The sequence below is a fragment of the Anastrepha ludens genome, chromosome 5 (genome assembly GCF_028408465.1).
Source record: "Anastrepha ludens isolate Willacy chromosome 5, idAnaLude1.1, whole genome shotgun sequence".
NCBI classification, from domain to species: domain Eukaryota; kingdom Metazoa; phylum Arthropoda; class Insecta; order Diptera; family Tephritidae; genus Anastrepha; species Anastrepha ludens.
The window spans coordinates 90,143,788-90,165,742 of record NC_071501.1 but is presented as its reverse complement, the minus strand read 5'-3'; the positions used below and the strand labels follow the sequence as shown (position 1 = coordinate 90,165,742).

Sequence of the window (21,955 nt, the reverse complement as noted above, 5' to 3'; positions counted from 1 at the left end):
TTCTTCCTTTGAATCACTCATTATTATAAATATTATAGCTCTTCACTTTTCAAAACTTAAATTTCAAATGCAACTAACGCTCTTATCGCAGCTCTGTTTTATACACCACACAAAACTAAAGCTCGACGCTATGCTTTTGTCGCTGCTCTTATCGACGCTCTTATCGCTTATCGCATCTCTGACATGCACGCACCCTAAGGTTAAAAGCGCAGCGAGTGACGCATAAAATACGTATCATTTTTTAATTACAAAGAAACAAGAAGAAAGAACAAAATGTTACCCGGTTTCACTGGCGGCAAAAAGAGCGCGGATTGCATTACACTGAATTTCTCTACAAAACCGCTCTTCTCAAAAAAGTGTATAATGCGTTCTTTGTCACACTCCTCTAAACTCTCCTCCGATATGTCGTACGAGTCTTCCAATTTCAGACCATGCAAAACGACATCTAAAGTTTTGCGTACAAATTCGCCCGAAGTGCAACGCTTCGGACTCAAACAAGTGTCGTTCGTTTCATTCATGTTCACCATGTAACGCTTATGCTCTAAATCTAAATTATTGATGAGTTCATCGATGATTGTCGTAATACCGATCGGGTCCTCCAGTTTGCGCAACTTGCAACGATATTTCTGATAACGTAAAGTCATATTTCGTTGATAAAGTGAATCCTCTTCCGTATCGGTGTCATCAATCTCCAGCATACGAAGGATTTCGGAGAGAATGTCGCGTGCAAAATGGTAAGTGTCGTCGTACTGCACAAAGTGAAAGAGTTATTTTGTTTTTAAGGAACAATTTTTTTTTTTGTTATTTCTTACATCTGCCACATACGTCGTTTTCTCTTCAACTTTCTTCCATTTGTATTGCGCGTCCAAACAAGAGATATTTTCTATTTCCACATAAGTGAGACTCTCGATTTCTCGTGTAAAAAGTATCATATCCTGCCGTGTGATTCTCAATTCCGGACTGCGGATTCGTAATTTCAATGGCAATGATCTCTGTAAGGAAGCGAAAGTGAGAGAAGGCATACTTTTCCAATCTTATTATAAAGGGTGATCAGATTGGAAGTACTTTTTTTAATAGAATTTTTTTGATGGATCACGAGTGACTACTGTCAAACTAAATACATAAATTTTTTCAGTATTCATTGACATTTCATCATGAGAAAACTTACGCCTCAACAACTTTTACAAACCGAAAATCGACGCTTTGTGAAAAGTGTGCCTCGCGCGCCCAGGCCAATGTCTGCTTCAATAAACAAAATTGCCGTATTTGGGCTAAAGAGCAACACGAGTCCATTCAAAAACAACCATTAAATCCCTTGAAAACCGTTTGGTGCAGCCTATGGGCGGGATGAATCAACGGCCCATATTTCTTCAAAGACGAGGCTGGCGTCAAACAGTGAATGGAATGAATCGTGCCATAATAAACGACTTTTTGATGCCGGATGCCGGAAATTGAAGCCCGTGATTTCCACAACATTTGGTTCCAACAAGACGGCGGACAGCGCTACTTGTCATACAGCTCGTGAAGCAATGGATTTACTGCATCGTTGTTTCTGTTAGGAATTTATTTCTCGTCTCGGACCAGTGAATTGGCCCCCAAGATCATTTGATATCGCACCTTTGGATTTTTATTTGTGGGGGTATGTAAAGTGTAAATAATTTGTGAATAGACCAGCTTCCATTGAGCCATTGAAAGCCAACATAACTAAAGTTATTCACGAGATACCGACCGAAGTCCTTCAAAGAGTCATTCAAAATTGATGTTTACGGATGACCGAATGACGGCGCAGTTGCGGCTAACATTTGAAAGAGATTATCTTAAGAAATAAATGTCATAATGGCTCTATACAAAAATAATAAAGATTTTCCAATCATTTTGAATTTTCATTGTTTTATTTCAATTTAAAATCCGATATCTCTAGATTGATCACCCTTTAGTATCATATATAGTGTATTTATCAAGCATTTGGGTCTAGTTTTTCATTGCAAGTTTGAATGTAATGTGGTTTCAAATGCATTTTGACCTGACTCGATTTGATTTATGGAGTTCAGCTGAAACGCAGCTTTGCCAACTTGCAAAGAAAAACTGGCTCTCAAGAATATATTTCACATCTTCACCTGCAACTTATTATTTGCATCGCAGAAAATGCGTCCATCTACAGTGGAACAAAATTCATCGCGTATAGCTGACTTATGTAGCGATATTATTATTTCCTTCTCTTCCATGCCATTCATTGCGAAATGGATAGTTTTTGTGAAATGATTTTCAAACAATTGCTTCATTTTGAAGGGTCCCAAAATTTTGAGCGCGACGTTACTTTGCACATCACTCATATTCTTTAAACGTGCCGTGGCTTGAATTATCAAAAAAGTAAAAAAGAAAATTTCAATTAATCATGACAATAATTGGAGTTGTTGTTGGAATTGTGGTGAGTCAAAACGCTACAAAACTGGCTGTTAGAGCATTTTAACGTTTCAAATTAAGTGGTCCGGTTGGTATTTTATAGGTATTGGTTGGTTATTGTAGGTATTGAGTTAATGTTGTTGTTGTTATAACATGCATTGCATAGACATTCCCCATAAATGTTTGGGGAATCTTGCTGGAGTGATAGTCCTTGGCCTTATATAAATCCGGGTCATTCCAGTAACGTAGAACCGACTGTCGCGGGAACGTAGGTACTGAGTTCAACGCTTTAATGCTTAAGGTCTTCCAATTTGTGAAGTGATCTGATTTATTCCTCCAAATGGACAGCTTTAAAATTTTATATAGTATTTTTAAAGCTATGACACAAAACAACTCCGTTTTTTATTAAGTTGTATCTTCTATAAAAAAGCACTCTCTATCATTCTAACTTTTCTTGTGAAAAATAAAACAGCCATTCAGCGGTTTTAGGTGAAAGTCAAGCTTCTCACTACCTCGATATTAAATTGGCCTACATTTATTCAACATATCTGGAGACTTAGTTTATTTATTTGTTGTAATATCAGCACTATGAAGCAGTTCGTTCGGTTGGTAGAAGGTTCGGTAGTACTTATGGTAGATAATGCCACTTTGACAACCCTCTACGAGGGTTACTATTTATATTTCTGGTCTAACAATGGAAAAATGAATGATTGGAAAGGATTTTTTTTGTTTTTCAAAATATTCCCCATATTGGTGAATAAAATTTTAAATTTGTTTGAAGAACTTTGTGCAGTTATTTCGATATGCAGTTTTTTAAATTGCATGGGTTCCAACCGCGAGCACACCTTTATCTCCATAAAGTGATCATAAAATCTTATTGTTGCTCGTCATACTAATACTCATCGATGCCTCAATCTCTCGTCATATGACGTGACGGGTTTTTTAACCATCTCGGAATTCATCGGTGTGTGAACAACGACCCCGAGGAACCACTGGTTTTTACAGTGCTAAAGGATGGTGCTTAGATAACATTTGAGGTTTACACTTCAATCTCATGGCCTTTTTTGCCCTCTACTCATCACAGTCCCTCATCCAGACTCTGTTCCTTTATTAAACTTAAGATAGAGTTGAGTTGGATTGAGCGTATGTGCTTTTCCTCTGGCTGCAATTGGTCGATATGTCTCAACCTTAATACCATTGGAGTCGCCGGGAATTGGTTGCAGAAGCAACTGCACCATCTGCTATGGTCTGTGAAAGTACCCGTGAGCATTCTCAGTTTATCTTGGGGAGTGTTATGAGTTTTTTAAACCTCTTTTGGTTGTACCCGATTTAGTTTGGTTCCAGCTAATCTCCCTTCCTCGCCTGAGCTCTTCATTCCTAAGCTTCTCCTTGATGGTGTGTTGTCGCATAGCAAGAAAGGGCTCGGGTGCTATTAATAAAGGGCCTCTCTTGCCAATGCGTCAGCTACTTCATACCCAAAGGATGGTGCTTGGGCGACGTATAATGGTTTTAGTTCATTGACGCATTCTTATCCTGGTAATCCTCCTAGAAAATTGGAAAAAGTCACATAAAAATGTTCACGGCTTAATTCCATTGCTTTTGCCGAAATGAACTTTCAAATATACTGTAAATAACACCAATATGACTCACACATCAAAACGTTCTGTGGTGAAGTACGTTAAGTAATATAGTAAACCTCGTATAACAAAAATCGAACTGGTGCTTGAATGTCTTGTTAAGCTGGAAAAGGGCGACTTCCCAAATTTTAGACCTAGAGACATTTTGTGGCCTAGGAAAAAATAAACTTCTTCTCTCTTATTCAAAAAGTAGAGTAACAACTTGTTGCAACTGATTTATCATACTTTAATCGCATAAGCTGTATTAGCCCTACTTGACATCAGAACGAAGATTTGGCGAAACCCTACTTGTGCCTCTGCGAGGCTCCAACTGGAAATTATAAATACAGTCGGATTTATTCCGTAAGTCGAATAGAGGCAGAAGTAAAATAAACAAGAAATTAGTACAGTCTGAGTACCGTTTTCTGTATGTGTAGAGATTCTACCAGAACTACAAAAATCTACTATCCCAATACTTCACTCAACCCGTTTGAATAATAAGTGTACTTGCCCAGCACTGGATGTTCTTTGTAAACATGGGTTCTATTGTATTCGATATGTATAATTTTTTGGCACCAATGAATTTCCGGTTCCACGAATATGGCAGTGACTACAAAGCGCGCTGTGTGCATCTTCAACTTGTGTTCCTGATCGATAAATCTGATAAGAAATTCATTATACAATGTGCCCGCTTCACAGGCGTCAGCCGTTATATACAAAGTGCCTTCCGTTTGTGGTTCGAGGCATAGAATCTTCGGTAACACCGTCAAACGACCACGTCCAAGTTCAATTGCACACTTTGCAGGGTTATTTCGTAGCTTATCGATGTAAAAACAATATCTATGTTTGCCTTTATTGGTCAATTTCACCTCTTTGGTGTATTTCGGTGCATCAGTTTCGTACTTTTCCTGGCAATTTATCATAAGAGTGCCAAAATCATGGCCACTGAATATATTTGGCTCCATAATAATGGGGGAACCTTCTACGGCGTAGGTCATTGGTATCTCCTGTGTGGAGCAAATGAAATTTCGATGGCTTTGTTGGAATGTTGTAAATTTGTTTGCGTTTGATACTCACAATAGTGGAACTGTTTAGAAGATTTATGACTAAAGTATTGTGATAAATATCGGTGTCGTAGAATTTCGAGAAAATTGAAACGTACATGCCCTGCCCTTTGGGGGAAAGTATAGCGCCACTGGGTTCAATATGCTGGTATTTGGAGCTTTTCTGGAATGAGAAATCGCACAAATCTGATATGATCGAAAATGTGGCTATATTTTACTGAACTATATTAAACAAAAATTTAGGAATTAGATGATACACTTCTTGGGCCACAGATTACAGATCACTTTTCATAGTTCTTTTATAAATAATTGTAAATATCAGCATGAAAATTTACTGAATCACGGGCAGCTTGGATTAAGAGGGCAAAGGAGAAATCAAGCTGAACAAAAATCACAACCTAATAAGGCACTCATTAAGTGCAATGCTGGCGCTATGTAAAATCAAATTTCTGACTTATTGAATTGTTAAAAGATCAATAAGGACAAACGATACATTACGGATTACAGAGAAAAGATTACAGATAACAGAGAAAATATTAAGTTAGCAGACTACCTCTGCGATAGGTAGTATGATGGACTGCATATGAGTGAATATCCATTGACTTCTTTAGATTAATAATATCGATCAAACGCGTCCAACATCTCCGTCTATAAAACTATTTAAAAGTAAACTGTGAGCGTAAACGGGCCAGTTAGAGAGTGTGAAATAACTTAGACTCCTTCGATTGGTGATAAAGTATGTAGTTAGTAAGAAATTTACTGGTTTCATATGAAGCTCCAGCAGTGCAACCGTCAGCTTGGCGTCCGCTTTGTATGCTGGACAGCGCCGAGAAATTGCTCGGAAAATCAACCCTTTGGGCAATAGAGGAGGTGGTAAGCAGCCCTCAACGCAGACGCCACTACCTGAACCGCATCACCGTACTTGCAACGCTTGATATACGAAACGCCTTTAACAGCCTACGATGGATAGGCATTATAAAGGCACTACGAGAAAAGTTTCGAATACCTGCATCCCTGCTAAGGGTTGGTCAGAAAATAAAAGCGAAAACGTCTGGCGCAGCTCAAAGACCTATTTTCGGCCCCGATCTCTGGAATCTGAGATACGACGAGATATTAAGCATAGAAATGCCAGAAGATACATATCTAGTGGGATACGCGGACGATATAGCCGCGGTCATACCAGCTCGGGACACTGAGGACGCTAGAAGGAAGCTGCACCAAGTTATGATAAGGACGCAAATATGGCTTGAGGATCACCAAACAGAAAACCGAAGGCATCCTTATGATACGAGGTCACATGCCACTCGAGGTCAGCATGCTAATAGGCGACACGTCCTTAGTGACCCAAAAAGTAGTGAAATACTTAGGTATTCAACTTGACTGCAGGCTTCCTTTCTGGACCCAGATACGGCATGCGGCTACCAAAGCAGCAAAGGTCATGGTAAGTAGATTAATGGCAAATATCGGTGGGCCAACACAGAGCAAAAGATAGCTAATTATGGCGGCCACAAGCTCAATTCTCCTGTACGGCAGGAAAGTATGAGATGCGCTAAACTGCAAAGCCAAGCGCAAAGGAGACTGTGCAATGAATAGTGACTCTCAGAATTGCCTCAGCCTACCGCGTTGTCTCAGGGGCAGCAATTTTCGTGATCAGTGGGCAGATACCCTTCGACCTCATGGATGCCTGGGACTCCAAGAAGAAACACGTCATCACTAGCTTTTCGCAACGGAGATGCCAAACCATGCTGCGGTGGCAAAGCCGATGAGACTTAACCGAGTGGCAGATGGAAGGCGAAACTTATTTCATCAATTGATACATGGGCCCAAAGGAATTTCGGGGAAGTGAACTACTTCTTAACTCAGTTCCTCTCGGGCCACAGATACTTTCGGACATACCTACCATATACCGCATGGGCAAAGTAACCAATTCCAAGTGCATATACTGCGAAGCGCTGAGCGATGACGCTGAACACACGTTTTTTAGTTGTAACAGATGGCTCGCGGAAAGAAATGCTCTGAGGGAGCAGATTAGCGCACAGATAGAGATACAAGAAGACGAGCCTGTAACATGAAAGCTACAAATATGGTGGACCCAGGCCTGGGTGAATAGAATTGGTCCTTTATGGATGCCGTTCTGGGCCCTCCCGAAGTAAAATAGAAAGCAGTTCCGGGGAGGGTGTCTCCCCAGAAGGAGGGGAGGGATCGTAAGTGAGAAGGCATTTTGAACCCTACCTCACCCACCAAAAAACAAAAAAAAACTGGCGCCAGCACGAGAAAGAAACGACTCGACTTTGTCAAACTCGACCAAAATCACGTAAGCAGTTAACGCGCGAATCAAGAAGAAGAAGAAGTTTATTATTGTTATTACATATTATTATTATTATTAGTTGGTATCGCGCCGGCTTTAGGCGCATGGTATCGATTCCTTAGTTTACATGTGCATATGTATGTATGTAGATGTTCGCTTACCAGCTTCATAGAAAAACTTGTTTTCGTTGGTGTATCATTTTCTATGTACAAATGAAGGACAGTACGTTCGAGCACTTTTTGTCGCATGTAAATTTCTGTTGATGATAATTTGATTTTTGTTGCTTTTACATTCGCGTATATATGAAACGGCGACCCGTTTATGCTTCCCACTACTTTTATGCTGAAAAAAAATTTAAGTAGCATAAGCTGAGTGCGAACGAATTATTTCCATACTCACAGTCCAGAGAGCTTCACTTCACCCGCACGATGAAATATTACTTTGCCTTCTATTAAAACAATTTCGGATGCGGGTATAAAATATTTATAAATATTATCATTCAAGATTAATTCGCCAAGTTCCCCCACAGGCTGCATAGGTATTAGAATGAAGGTGCAATTTACTATTTGAACTCGAGATTTAGAATTTATACTCGTATTGAAAGTCGCAGTAAGACCGCCTATTTTGCCTTTGGTGCAGTTTTTCTGTGTGGGCTGTCAGGTGTGAAAATTGAGGTTGTTTTTTTATGGGCGTTCAAAGTGCGGTACCCGCAAGCGGCTTGACATTTCGTCCAACTCCTCACTCAATGTAACAAATAAAATTTGTGAAAATCGACTATCGAAATGGCGAGAGGTTTGTTGAGATTGTTGGAAAATGTTGTTATCTCGCACCGCGGTGATATAAATCGGCCACTAAAAACACGAAAGGGGTGGGTAATTTATGTGTCAATATTCCACTGAAAATTTCGTCAGACGGACTTGAGGCAGCGGGACATATGTACATAGCGGGACACATATTTACTTAGAATTCATTGAAAATTTCGTCTAGACGAACCAGTGGCACGAGGCGCTCATCTATGGTATACCAACTCCCATGTCTACACTTTGAATTAGGAAACAAATTTTACAACATAAGGGGTTAGGAGTAATCAGAGGCCCGAAAAATGATGATTTTAAATAATTTTATTTGCTAGTCAATTGCTTTATTTTACAAAAATAAAAACATAGCATTAATACATCATGTTTCGACTTGACCTTAACAAAATTTCAAGAAAAAAAAATTAGTAATGTAAAAGTTATCGCTGTTTGTGTGGAGTCCGTTTCTTCAGGAGTCCCTTGCGGTGATCATCGCAAGACCATCGGACAAGAGAAATTAGTTTTATTAATAGATAATCTTGTACCTGATCGAAGCTTTTTTTCAAAACTAACAATATAGCGGCCTCAGGAAATATTTTTTAAAATTTTCGGAAATATTTTCAGATCAAAATTTATGAAAAAAATCCTTCGATGAGGCACGAGTTTTTTATATTTTTCAAAAGCAGTATAAATTGTATTAAAATCTAACAAGCGGTTTTTAAGTTACAGTGATCACCAGTTCAAAAAACGTAGTTTTGAGAAAAATGCATTTACTTGCTCTCGAATGCTCCGGAGCGCCCTTTGTTATTTGTTGAATAACTCGAGAAGTATTTGCCGGATTAACTTCAAATTTGCACACAATATTTTTAAGATATTATACTTTAAGAAAATGCAAAAAAAAAAGAGACCACTTTTTTGAAAATTCTGAGTACCCCTAACCCCTAACTAAGGTAAATTTCCTTTTTACTTTCTTTTCAAATTCAAAATAGACGGTATTACTGGGATGTCCTGTTACACATATATTCATTACCACAATATCGAAGTAGAAGAATCCCGGCACTTCGCTCACATTTTTAAAAACCATACCAAATTTGTACTCTTCGCCAACGTAAATAGTTTCCTTTTCATAACTAATATCTTGGGTGAAATGTATCTCTGGCAAACGGCAGGAATATTTCAACCAAATTTTAGACGTAAACATTTTACTATGTATGAAAACCTTTTCACGATAATCCCAACTGGCATCGGCTACGCCTATGTCTTGATCTTCTTCGTCAATCGGACAAATACGTATTTTTAACGGTCGATCGAATAATCCGACTCTGTTTGGTATGAGTAGCACCGAAACACTTTTACCCGCATTGGGTTGTAGGTATATAATTTCCTTATTACAATAAATCTCCTTCGGATTGAACGGTATAATATTCCAATCCATTTGGGCATAGTTAGAAAATTGCTTGAGCGTACTAAAGTAATTTGTGTTCAGCATTAATTCTAAAGCTTCGCTAACAACACATTCCTCAGGCTCTCTCTGCTCCAAATATCGTTCCTCTTTTATTTTATTTACGATAGTGAAGGCAAAATCTGGAATGACATCTAGAAGAATTTACAAAATGAAAATCTTAAATTTACGAATATTATGCATTTGCTCTCACTTAGAACTTCGTCTTCAAAATAGGTACTACACGTGGAGATTTCCGTGCTCACTGAACGGTATGACTCCAAAGAATCCGACTTGCTTGTCAACTCCACCGTTCGTTGTGTAGAATTCTCTGTATCATTGGATCTTTGCGACATCGCCAACATGGCAGCTGTATAGTCCTTAACAGTTATCGGTTGCAATCCATCAGCATCTTCTACATTTAACACCAGCGGTATTTCATCGCCATCATCTCCAACGGTTACTTGTGCCGTAACAGGTACCAAAAATGGATTTACCAATAATAATAAACGTTTACGTGGAATTCCAAATGGTATGCAACCATACTCCAAAACGGGTGGAAATATTTTTAGTCGTGCAGGCAACGAGTGACCTCTGTAAGTATAGAGCCAAGAGAAAATTCAGAAAAATTCATAGAGCGCAGGTAAGTTTAATATTTATACCTAACATTTCTCCTACAAAGAATGATATCGGCATTTCTGTCAAATTCGCTCAGAGCCGAATAACTTAAGATTGTGTGGGTGATGTACGAAGAAATCAACACAGTTCTCCAATTATACTTCGTTGGCGTCTGAAGAACGACTAATTGGACGAGTGTGTAAATACGTGCGAAATGAGTGGGCAGAATTCGTCTGCCGCATCCCCAATGACGTGACAGCCGAAGTTACTGTCCCAATTTTGTTTCGGATGGCTAAAACTTGTAAACTGTCATTCTTGGGGCCATTCTGCGCTCTCCACGAGAGGGAGTATATTCGCTACAGGCTAAACAACTGGTAATTGTTGCCGTCTTTCATAGCAGCGGCGATTTCGTTATCTATTAGCCACAAGCTTTAGATAAATACAATTTTTTAAGTACATCGCAGATGGTTTCATGTGGTTTGAAATCACGCGATGTTTGGGGCCAATGTTTGGGGTCATTACTAGAGATGATTATTTGTTCGAACACTTTCTTTAATATTGTTGTTCGATTCGATTGTTGTCCAGACTATATTTGCGCACTTTTAGTAGCAAGAAATTAATGAGCAGGACCTTATACGGGTTGTGACTAATAACGAGAGTTTGATTTTCGACGTTTTTGAGAATATATGACCCAATTAGGTGTGAAAATGAAACCATAACAATAATACATTGAGTCACCTTTCTATATTCACAAAGCTTCTAAGTAAGAAGTGAGCCTGTTTACTGAACACCGTATATTGGACGAAGCGTCCTATAAGCATATGTGATTTTAGAACCCAATATTTCAAGCCAAGAATAAGAATAATATTACATGCACAGGAGAAGCCAGTGCGAATCTATTAAAGGTGCTATCGGCAAATCAGCTGATTTGATTTTTTTCTTTCACCGTGTCCATGTGGCTGTCAGCACAGAATGAAACAAGGCGAATCATTTTTTGTTTTCTACTTTTCTAATACTTTGCCATGACAATCAAACGTACAAAACATTGTTATTGGTCTAGTGCCACCACCTTTAATGAATACGCCTAGGAAGACTTATTAGGTAATAGCTGAGGCTAGGTATTCCGTCATTTAAATGGTTTTATTTCAGAGTAGACCAGATATTACCTAGTGAAGCAATGGACTGACTGATGGCTTGTGTGTTTTTAATAACCGAAAATAGAGGCAGGGCAGACGGATGTACATATCTATTATATATGGTTTGCATATCACGTGAACTATTTATTCCATAAGCTTGATGAGAACTGGAAGAATTAGAGCTGGATAATGACACGAACACTTAAAAGCGACGCTTTAGCTATCGTGAAGAAGTTTCCTGTTAGTTACCACTCGGTGACGAAAACAGGCAACACCTGTTTGTAGCAACCTACTTATTCGAATCTTAGTTGCTAACGAAATTCAATTCGTCAAATTCACAGCCTCGGATAAATAATCGGAAACCGTCGTTGACAACTTTTGGCTATCGAATAAAGACTAAGATTTGACACCCTATGCACCACAAAAGCTTGCGCTTTCAATAAATTGCTTCATAAGCCGATTGAGAATCGCAAACATGTCTAATCAGCAAATATTTTTACTCTCTTAATCAAATGAAAACTAGTAGTATTTAAGATTTAGGCCAATATATAAGTAGTAGCGTAATAACTCTGGACTTTAACGTAACTTAACAAACTTAAGAGCGACTTGCGAAATGAGAAAAAATTATAAATGATTGCTTCAGCCTGAACAAACTTAGAGAGCTGTTAATTTTTGATTCTTGAGGTATGTAAATTGTGATATAATTAATTTATTTGTTTGAGAAGAAAAACATTTGGCGGGCAAGATACAAAGAACAGCGTCCTATTGAAGCTCTCATCTAACTCTTCTATATATTACCATTAGACTTACATATAAAAACAATCGCAACTTGCAACGCGGTGAGACTCAGAGACATAGGAAGCTGGACAACAAGACTGTACGGTCACAGTAACAAACCAGACTACACAGTCCCCGACCTTAACTTTAAGAAAGACTTTACGGTACGTTTTGCACCGAGAGCCGAATGGAGCAAAGGGAAGATGGTTGGAAGATACGATAAACTGACGATTCTAAGATAAACTGTGGTGTGGGAGCTGGTTTCTATTCGCAGCCGCTCAACCTATCTCAGTCAATTCGACTTCCTGACTATGCCAGCGTGTTCTAGGCAGAACTTTTAGCGATCAGAGAATCATGTAAATCCCTAAAACTTTACAAGGAACTTGGTGCAAGAGTAGCTATCTTTTCAGACAGTCAAGCAGCTAGCAAGGCCTTAGATTTCAATTCCACCTCATCCAAACTAGTCTTACAGTATAGAGAGGATTGCTTTGTCATTGACTTGAAATTACTCTGATATGGGTTCCCGGTCATAGGAACATACGGGGTAATGAGATAGCGGATGAGCTAGCAAGAAAAGGTTCGACACTAGACATAGCAGAGGCGGTGGCAGTCGCCACCCCATTCAACACAATTAAAGCATCCATTGCTTCACACGACAATGCTTTAGCCGAAAGAAGGTATTGCAACAAAAAACACCTGACCGTCGTACAAAATCCAAAGGACGAATTACCTATTAGGATGCTCTCGACCAAACATTTCACGCATCAACCCTTACACGTAGGGAAGGTAGGGGAACAAGCAGCCAAACTCAACCTTCCTTTCAATCCCATCTGCAGAAGCTGTCAAGTGGAAGGGGTGAAGGAAAGTATTTCCCACTACTTATGAGAATGTCCAGGGCAAGCTAGGGCACGACTTCGCTCAGATCTCAGACATCGAGGTAAAGAATTTGCTTCTATAATGGGATCTCACAAAATGGATCTGACTTACAAAACAAACAAAAAAAGACATCAAAAGAACAGTGGTAGTAAAACGGTGCTGGTCGCTAATAAGGATTATTTAAGTAAAAATACTTAACCACTTCAACAACAACAACAACTTATTTACGTATACAAAAAAACGGTTTAGCGAATATTTACGTGAGCAAATTCTAAATTACACATCATTTGGTATACTTACTTTACATTTACTTCGAAGATGTCACCATTTTTGACCTTAAAACGTAGCTTCGCTATGAAAGCGCCAATAACTTTTATAAACATTGAAATTCGGAATGTGCCACATTCGCATGGCCCCAAAGTGTAGCCTTCTTCCGGTTTTACTACGGCGCCAGCAGTGCCGGGATATAAAACATCTTTGAATTTTACAGCAGCATTAATTTTCGCTATTAAAGAAATGGAAAAAATGAAGATGTATATTCGTATTTTCCTTAACAATTTATGAGTTCGTTGCGACTTTACTTTATTCTTAAGCTCACATAAGATATGGGTGCGGCAAGGATACCTCTATATTGGATTTTCTAAGATGCCCTCAAAGACAACACAACCTGCTAACATTGAGGCACATCCCACAAATTTATATACGCGTAGATTAACTCGCTTTGCCTTTGAGATCGAGCTCACATACTAAATCCCTCTTTTTATTCAAAAAATTGTTCGATTTGGCATTTTGTTTGCAAAAAATTCATTGTGTCCAAATGTTATTGTTCGCCTTTGCGCGCAGTAGAGGAGCGCAATCAGAATTAGGAAGGACCTTTTCGAGCTGTTTGATACCAAACAATGTTTCAGACTGACTCTCTGTCGTGTGACTTCTTTAACCTGATGTTGGCAAAGATCGCGCGAGCCACAGAACTTAATCGCTCACGCACAGTATTTTTTAAGAGCGTGCAATTGTTGGCGTATGCCGATGATATTAACACCATCGGCCTTAAAACTGCGCTGTTAGTTCTGCCCTTTCCAAACTGGATAAAGAAGCAAAGCGATTGGGTCTGGTGGTGAACGAGGACAAACAGAAGTACCTCTTGTCATCAAACAAATACTTGGCGTACTCACACCACTGTTGACACCTACGATTTCGAGATTGTAAGAATCTAGGAATCAGCATCAACACCGATAACAATGTCAGCCTTGAACGGAGAATCTCTCTTGCCAACAAGTACAATTGAGTAGGAAAGTCCTCTCTCGACGAACCAAATTCACACTTTATAAGACTCTCATCATGCTCGTCCTATCGTATGGCGCAGAAGCATGGACGATGACAACATCCGATGAAGCGACGCTTTGTGTGTTTGAGAGAACGATTCTGCGGAAGATTTTTGGATCTTTGGACGTTGGTGAAAGCGAGTGTCGTAGGCGATGGAACAATGAACTGTGTGAGCCTTAGGGCGACATAGATATAGCACAGCGAATAAAGATCCAGCGGCTTCCTTGGCTGGGTCATGTCATCCGAATGGATACAAACGCTCCGCATCTGAAAGTATTCGATGCGGTACCAGCTGGTGGTAGGAAGGGAGAAGATGAAGGCCTCCTCTGTGTTAGAAAGTTCAGGCGGAAAAGGGCTTGTCTTCAGCTGGTGTTTCCAACTGGCGCCGGTTAGCACGAGAAAGAAACAATTGGCGCACTTTGTTCAACTCGACCAAAATCGAGTAAACGGTTATCGCGCCAATCAAGAAGAAGAAGATCGAAATTATATTTCCCAAGAGGGCTTAAACGTTGCCTACATCTGTACAAAATAGTCTTGCTTAGTACTTAGTGTTTTGGATATCACGTTGAGCAAGGGTAGTATTTGCTATACCCAGCCGGAAAAGTCAGCTTTCAAGGCGAAACTTGTATTGGTTGGGTGTGAGTAATTTGATAGGGCGTAAAAATGCTGGTAGAAGTGGTAGGTAGGCGATGGAGTTTTAGCGAGCCCTTGGAAATAATTGGTAAAAAGAAGAAATGCCATGCAGTTAGAGAAAGGGCACAAAGCACGAGGAAGCATTGCCGTGAGGTCAAAAAGAAGAAGAAAGTATATTTTTTTGCATAAGACTTTTGAAATCAGGCAAACAAATAAAAATAGATACATCACAGAGGTTAAAACCTAAACTATATTACATTTTCTCACGTTACACTCATGAGTACTCACGGTCCACATTCAAAACCTTCACAATTTCACAATGTTCTTCGCCCATGTAAATTTCACGCAAATGTATTTCCTGTGGGTAAATCTCTATTTCTGCCCCATTTATAAAGCCTTGGATTATTATTGACTTTTGATATGGCACCGCATCATTAGCTAGAGTTAGAAATAGTTTCGTAAATACTCTAAACGGTGGCAATGCGTTATCAGCGAAATCACATCCCGGCACCATAACTGGATGGAAGCTCACAGTTAGCTCCTTTGAGCTCTGGGCTTTGATTGTAAATTTCTGTAAAGATTGAATTTCTCAATGTCTAGATAAAATGGCACATGGCTCATTAAATGTGGATGTACACATACAGTATGTGTAATAGAAGCGTGTCCAGCAGAATTCAAACTTAGAGTTCCGTTATAAAAACTTTAAATAATGCTAAATAGGCGTATCCTTTTCGCAACACGCGAGAAATTTAGCAAGCGTGGGTTAATATTACAAAATGAGTTCCTCGTATGAAAAACGATTTCAAGCAGTGTGCCTATGTACACACCCTAAAGGTCCAAAAATGTCACGTGCATCTGCAGCAAAATATTTGAATGAATCGAAAAAATGCATAAATAATTGGCTGCAATGATATACGATAACTTAACAAGGGCCGCCATTGACCAGAACCTCCAAGGAAGCCGCAGACGTGGAAGACCAGCGAATACCTGGAGATGACAGCTGGAGTCAGAAAGCTGCGACACGCATGCTTAGCTGGAATGAAGTTAATAGATCGACGCAGACCCGAGTGGAAGAAATTCGTCGTGGCCCTATGTTCCACACTGGAATTCTATAATTTATGATGAACGGTATACCGAAGTTAAAAACGTTGACTACTTCGCCAAACCAGGCCCCCAAAAAAAAATACCTTTCCAAAACAAGACCAGAAGATCATTGATTCATTTGTGACAAATCCGACCTTATTGTTCTGTGAAGCTGAAGCCGTTTTATGCAAAAGTGGGGTTAATGCATCCAAAGACAAAGATTCGAAGACACTTATGTACATGTAAAAGACTTCAAATTCCGGAGCACATCGTAAAAACACTTGCATGGGCTAAGGCAAATCCAGAACAGAATTTGGCAAACCCAATATTCACGGATGAATCTTCCTTTTGGGTGAATAGTTGCTTACGTCGATCCTGCTGTACAACTGATAATCGCCAGCTTCAACGAACTGTTGAGCATCCAGTTAGGGTTCATGCTTGGGGCTGCTTCTCCGTAAAATGACTTGGCCGTTTGTTTGTTTTTCCCGCCAATTCGAATGCTGTTTTTGTGAATAAAATTTACCAAAAACCATTATTACCGTGAGCTGCGAAGATGCTTGGAAGAACTAGGCAGAAGAACCTCTGCCAGAAATCAAAACAGATTAACGAAACAAACGCAAGACTGAGTTTTGTCGAGGCCCTGTGCTCCCGAGAGGAGTGAACAAGGGAAAAAAATATTGTAAGGCCTCATACAAAATGCAGTTTTCTATAATCGAATCGGGTAAATAGTTTCTAAGTTATGGCGGTCACGCTTCTATGAGACAGACTGTAGGTACAGACTGTTTTTGTGCACACCTCACTTTCGATACTAAAGTTTTTATAAGCAAGTAGATTGAAATCTCTCGCATCGATAGGGTGGTAAGCGTTGGCAGAATAAGAGCTCGCAATAGAGGAGCGAAGTGTTTGTATTTCCTCGAAATTGTGTGTTGTCTCTGGCTCCAACTGCGTTGCATCGGTAAGGAATGTGGCAGTTAAATCTATGTCGGCAGCTGACTCGTTGCAAACCATGACGAGATGTGTCGATTCACGTTCATATTTCAGTTGTTCAAAAATTAAAATATCTGCGTGGAGGTACACACTATTTTTGACTGGGTTGTGCAATAATTTTATTTCGTAAAACACTGGAAAATAAATCAAAAGGATGATTGTTAGAGCAGTTTATCTTATTTTCAAGTCGGTTAAAATTGGCTTTAAAAATTGTAATTTTACGATCAATAAAGTGATAATTCATTTATAGAGCCAACTTTATTAATTTGTTTCTTTACTTTAATCAATATTTTTTGGTACTTACAAGCATCAACTTTGAATCTGATTTCTACTTGTGTAATTTTGTCATCAGTTACTTTGAGTTCCAGAAATATCCTGATATAGTCGTTCTTTGGAATAGTTTTGTTACTTTGCGATACCTTAATCTTCTGTGGAGGCCTATCAAAACGTGGCTATAGTAAGTTTTTTTGTTTCCTTTTAGTGTTTGTAATTGTCACCTTTTTATCATAATTGATTGAGGCTCATTCGTTGGATTGAAAGCGACAAACTCGTAGTAAGCATATTCTTGCGGTACAGAGTCGGGGAAGTCAATGGACTTCGGTATGCAGCATTGATTCTTCGCTTTTAAGACTTCGAAAAAAGAAATACATATTTTTATTTTACTTAATTAACATTTTTTATTTTTTGAAAAAAAACAGGAGTGAACGCCGTTACTGTCGATTGAGCAGCATGAGGTTAAAAAAAAGACATTCAATACCTTTCGACTTCAAATTGAAATTTGAAATTTCAATGGTCGAGCCAAGAAGCACCAAGAGATTTGGTAACTCTTAAAACACTCAGGATAAAAAGCCCATTGTATTAAAAGCTCTAGAATGTGAAAGGGTAGATAGTCACAGAGGAAAGTAAAGCAGTAACAGAAGGAAAAATATAGGATAGAATAGAGATATAGAGGTAGCTAGACCTGTGAGTATTTTCCAGATTCTTTGGTTCATCTGATAATAACCTCTAGACGAATTTTATACTCGTTCTCATGACGTTGGAACCCAAAATTCGTACACTCAGGACTCTCACAGAGAAAATGTTAAGTACTAAGCACGACAGGCAAATCGGGTCCTCAATGGGACGCCAATGGTGGTCATATGCTAACTCCATGGATTGTGCCCTGTAATAATACGGACCACCAACCGAACGCCTTCTCACTCAAATTTTAGAAGAAAGTTCGACAATTTTCTGTTCGGGCTTGTAACAAAAGACTTTGCAGTTCTGCAGCGTTCTAGACCGGAACATCGCTCTTAATGTCAATTCATTCATAATCGCTGATCCAATTCATGATTCCTGCAGAACTGATTCCGATTATTGGCTCTGGTCCCTGTGGAGTAACCACAGTTGGCCAATTCATCGTTAATTTCATTCCCTTGTACAGCAGCCTGACTGTCACTGAAGACTCCAATCTGTTTCCCGCTCCATCTCCTCTCGATTATCCATTCGGCTACTTTTAGGATGGCAAAAACTTCTGTTTGGAAAACAGTTGCCATTCCCCCCATAGCATAGTGATACTTATTACTATCGTTTAAGTACCATTCGGCTCCAGAATTCCATTCGAATTATGTTTGACTTGCTGCAATAGAAGTGTCTATTGGTTTTCCATCGTATGGATTTTTCGATGACACATGATAAGCTATGATTTCCTTGCGTTTGATCTTACTAACTACATAAATGAGTTTGGAAGAACAGATATTCGAGTTTGTCTCTAAGTGTAAATCGGGCTTAATCTTGTGAACTTCGAACTTTCAACTAGACAAAGCATTCAATCTCGATACAATCAATATCAGCGTAATTTCGTTTGGTTCTATCTAAATGCGTTCAATTTGGATTCTTCTTATGATTCGTACCATTTATTTGCTATTTTTATGATGCGTAGCATGAACTCAAACTTACCGATTATGGGGATTTCGAAGGTTATATTGGGATGCTTGGATTGAATGTAAATATGTCTACAATCGGAGTACAAACTATTCGCGGTTGGTGTGATCAAAACATTAAAATCAAAAGTTTCATCGGGTTGCAAGTAGTTATAGTCCGAGTCTTGAGGAAAAATAATTTTTGTATCCTGTAGACTATCAGTGGCATATTCTAAATTGCGTGCATACTAATGGGGAGATAGTGGAATAATAGTTTTACAAAAGTTATACATGTATACAAGTAATCTGTTTTGAGTAAATAATAGTTAACAAAATCAACGGAGGAATTCTAAAAAATATTTTATGTGTGCACAACTAACGTGCGTTTCATAACCATAAGACACCTTTGGTATACAATTTTTGAACTACCATAAGCTCGCTTTTACTTTCCGGAGTAGCTTTTATTTGGCGTCATTTTAACAGTTATAGACTTAAGACTTCCATCAATTGTTTCTGGTGCGAGACCTCACTCTATTTTGTAGAACCGTTATCTCTTTCCAAGAAGCTGCACTTTTGCTAGTCTTTACGGCATTTCATAATGATGAGACACTACTCGAAAATAAGCTTCTGATGAGATAAAAGGTGCTAATTGTTGTTTTGGATGACTTTAATTATAATTTTATTCAATTTAACCTAAAATGCCAAGGGGTTCAATACTATTACAAGAGGAGCGTGGAAAAATTTTGTCCTACAAGGATTCAGGCTTGTCAATTGAATTAATTGCAAAAAAAACAGCAGAAGTCGTTGTGTTACCCGCAATTTTTTACGGAGTCCTGAGAATTACAACATTTTGAAGCACGTTGGAAGAAAATTATCACTATCAAGTCGAGAACAGCAAGCAATCTTAAGAAAAGCTTCCAACTCGACTAAGTCTTGCGCCAACTTGGCCGCTGTTGTTCAAAATAAGGTTTCAAAAACAACAGTTTGGCGCACATTACAGAGGTGCAATCATTTAAAATTATCAAAAATAAGAAAAGGACCCCATCTTTTCCCACGGCACAAACTGGCGCAGAAAACCCCCTAGACACCAACTGGGACACCGTAAGATATTTGGAATATTTTTAATGTTGCCCAATTTCAAGTTTTTTTTAATGGGATATTTTCGGATGAACAAAAAATAGAACCTTGATGGGCCCGATGGTTTTTTTAATTATTGGGGAAATTTGAGCAAGAGCGCCCTCTTATTTTGCAAGCGCAACTTCAGTGTAGGTTCTTATATGGTTTGGGGTGCATTTACATCGAAAGCAACTCCAGATATACAGTTTAAATCATCGCGAATGAATAGTGGGGACTACAAACATGTTTTAAAAATACAATAGTCTCCTTCCTTTTATTCAGGATAATCGGGAAGTGCCCTTCGTTTTTCAGCAACACTGCGACCGAATCCACGTAAACAGGGAAACACGGCAGTATTTGACCGATTGTTCCATAGAAACTATGGACTGGCCGGCATGCCCTCCGGATATACACCCAAAAGAAAACATTTGGGGAGTCTAGAGTTTAAGAAGAGTTGACGCCAATAATCGCCAATTTGACAACATCAACGAGCTTAAAGCGGCAATTAAGGCAGAATGGGCTGCTTTAGATGTAAATTTACTTAAAAAGTTGGCAGAATCGATGTAAAAAAGGTTGTTTGGTGCCGCTAAAGCAAATGGTGCTTCCATAGAATACTAAAATATTCTAGACGACAGAAAAAAAATTCGAAAAACGTGTACTTTTGTTAAACGATCACTTTAATTAAACAGTGTCTTATCATTTTGAAACGCCTGGAAATAAGTAATGCATTAAAAAAGTTCTAATTTCTGTAATAAAACAGATAACCTTTGTTAACTTTGATCGATGTGTAAAATTTTTATTTTCCTCTGAAATCTGTAAATTAGAATACAGTAGGTTCTGTTTTTATGCGGTAGATACGTTCCGCAAGAAACAGCATAAAAAAAAACAGCATAAAAAAAGCTACTAGTTCTATAGTAAAACTATAGATACGTTTCAAATGCTAAAACCGCATAAATCTGAAATAATGTAATAAAATCGCATAAAAAAGGGCACTAGTCCCATATTATAACTATAGATACTTTCCATAGACCGCATGAATCTGAAATAATTAAATAAAATCGCATAAACAAAATATTGTATTTTTAAAAATTATATCTTTATTTAAGAAACGTCAGAGTCGAAAAATAAATTTAAGTCAGAAATAGAATCAGACAATACCCACATGTTGCGCGTTCGTTTAGGATTTGGCGTAAAATCACTTTCGTCACTTTAGGAAATGTACACGTCTGATCTAGATAGTTATGCAGGCGGTTCCATACTTGTAGGGTTAGCATTTCTGATGTAATCTGTGATGAGTTTTTGCTTAGCTGGTTTAGAATCTTGTTTATATGTACAATTCCCGATAGGTCGACATGCATTTTGTAATTTAAAAAAAAACCGCACTATTTCAAAACCGCATAAAAAAAAGCCGCATAAAAACAGAACCTACTGTACTTTGAAAAATTAGGGGTGTTCTATGATTATGAAATGAGCAGAGAAGTGGTGAATGTAAAAGGCTTTATGTCACATATTAAAAATTATCTTTTACATTAGTCTTCGAAATATTCCCACGTATGAGGTGAACTTACCAGCCCTTTATTCTTGATAGAAATAGTTTGCGTATATATTTGGCCTTTCTTTAATTTTTTGCACACCACTACACGTGGCATTATAATCAATGTGTCAACCAAATTTGGAGCTTGTGAATAATCTGCAGATATATAAAAATGTTAAAGCTAAAAGTAAGTAAGTAAATTTTAAAAATAAGTATAATTCCACTGCAAATATTCCATATATGCACACACACATACATACATACACCACTTTTAATTAATTAATTATTTTTAATGCACTTTTCCTTACATTGTCTGGCCGAACAGCAAAAATTTGTTCCCGGCAT

At 38.5% G+C, this 21,955-nt stretch overlaps 1 protein-coding gene across 1 annotated transcript in view; it reads right to left on the bottom strand.

Annotated features, from left to right (window-relative positions):
• LOC128864803 (uncharacterized) overlaps positions 1 to 21,955 on the bottom strand; it is a 27,351-nt gene extending 5,396 nt beyond the window's left edge. The window contains exons 1-17 of the mRNA XM_054104562.1: positions 21,919 to 21,955; positions 21,645 to 21,766; positions 18,998 to 19,208; positions 17,557 to 17,680; positions 17,364 to 17,497; positions 16,868 to 17,193; positions 15,278 to 15,560; positions 13,334 to 13,538; positions 9,841 to 10,220; positions 9,216 to 9,781; positions 7,791 to 7,921; positions 7,553 to 7,733; positions 5,097 to 5,246; positions 4,531 to 5,026; positions 2,118 to 2,353; positions 813 to 992; positions 281 to 749 (exon numbers count right to left, since the gene is read on the bottom strand). Coding sequence (XP_053960537.1) covers positions 281 to 749; positions 813 to 992; positions 2,118 to 2,353; positions 4,531 to 5,026; positions 5,097 to 5,246; positions 7,553 to 7,733; positions 7,791 to 7,921; positions 9,216 to 9,781; positions 9,841 to 10,220; positions 13,334 to 13,538; positions 15,278 to 15,560; positions 16,868 to 17,193; positions 17,364 to 17,497; positions 17,557 to 17,680; positions 18,998 to 19,208; positions 21,645 to 21,766; positions 21,919 to 21,955 — 4,231 coding nt within the window. The remainder of the gene's footprint in view (positions 1 to 280; positions 750 to 812; positions 993 to 2,117; positions 2,354 to 4,530; positions 5,027 to 5,096; positions 5,247 to 7,552; positions 7,734 to 7,790; positions 7,922 to 9,215; positions 9,782 to 9,840; positions 10,221 to 13,333; positions 13,539 to 15,277; positions 15,561 to 16,867; positions 17,194 to 17,363; positions 17,498 to 17,556; positions 17,681 to 18,997; positions 19,209 to 21,644; positions 21,767 to 21,918) is intronic.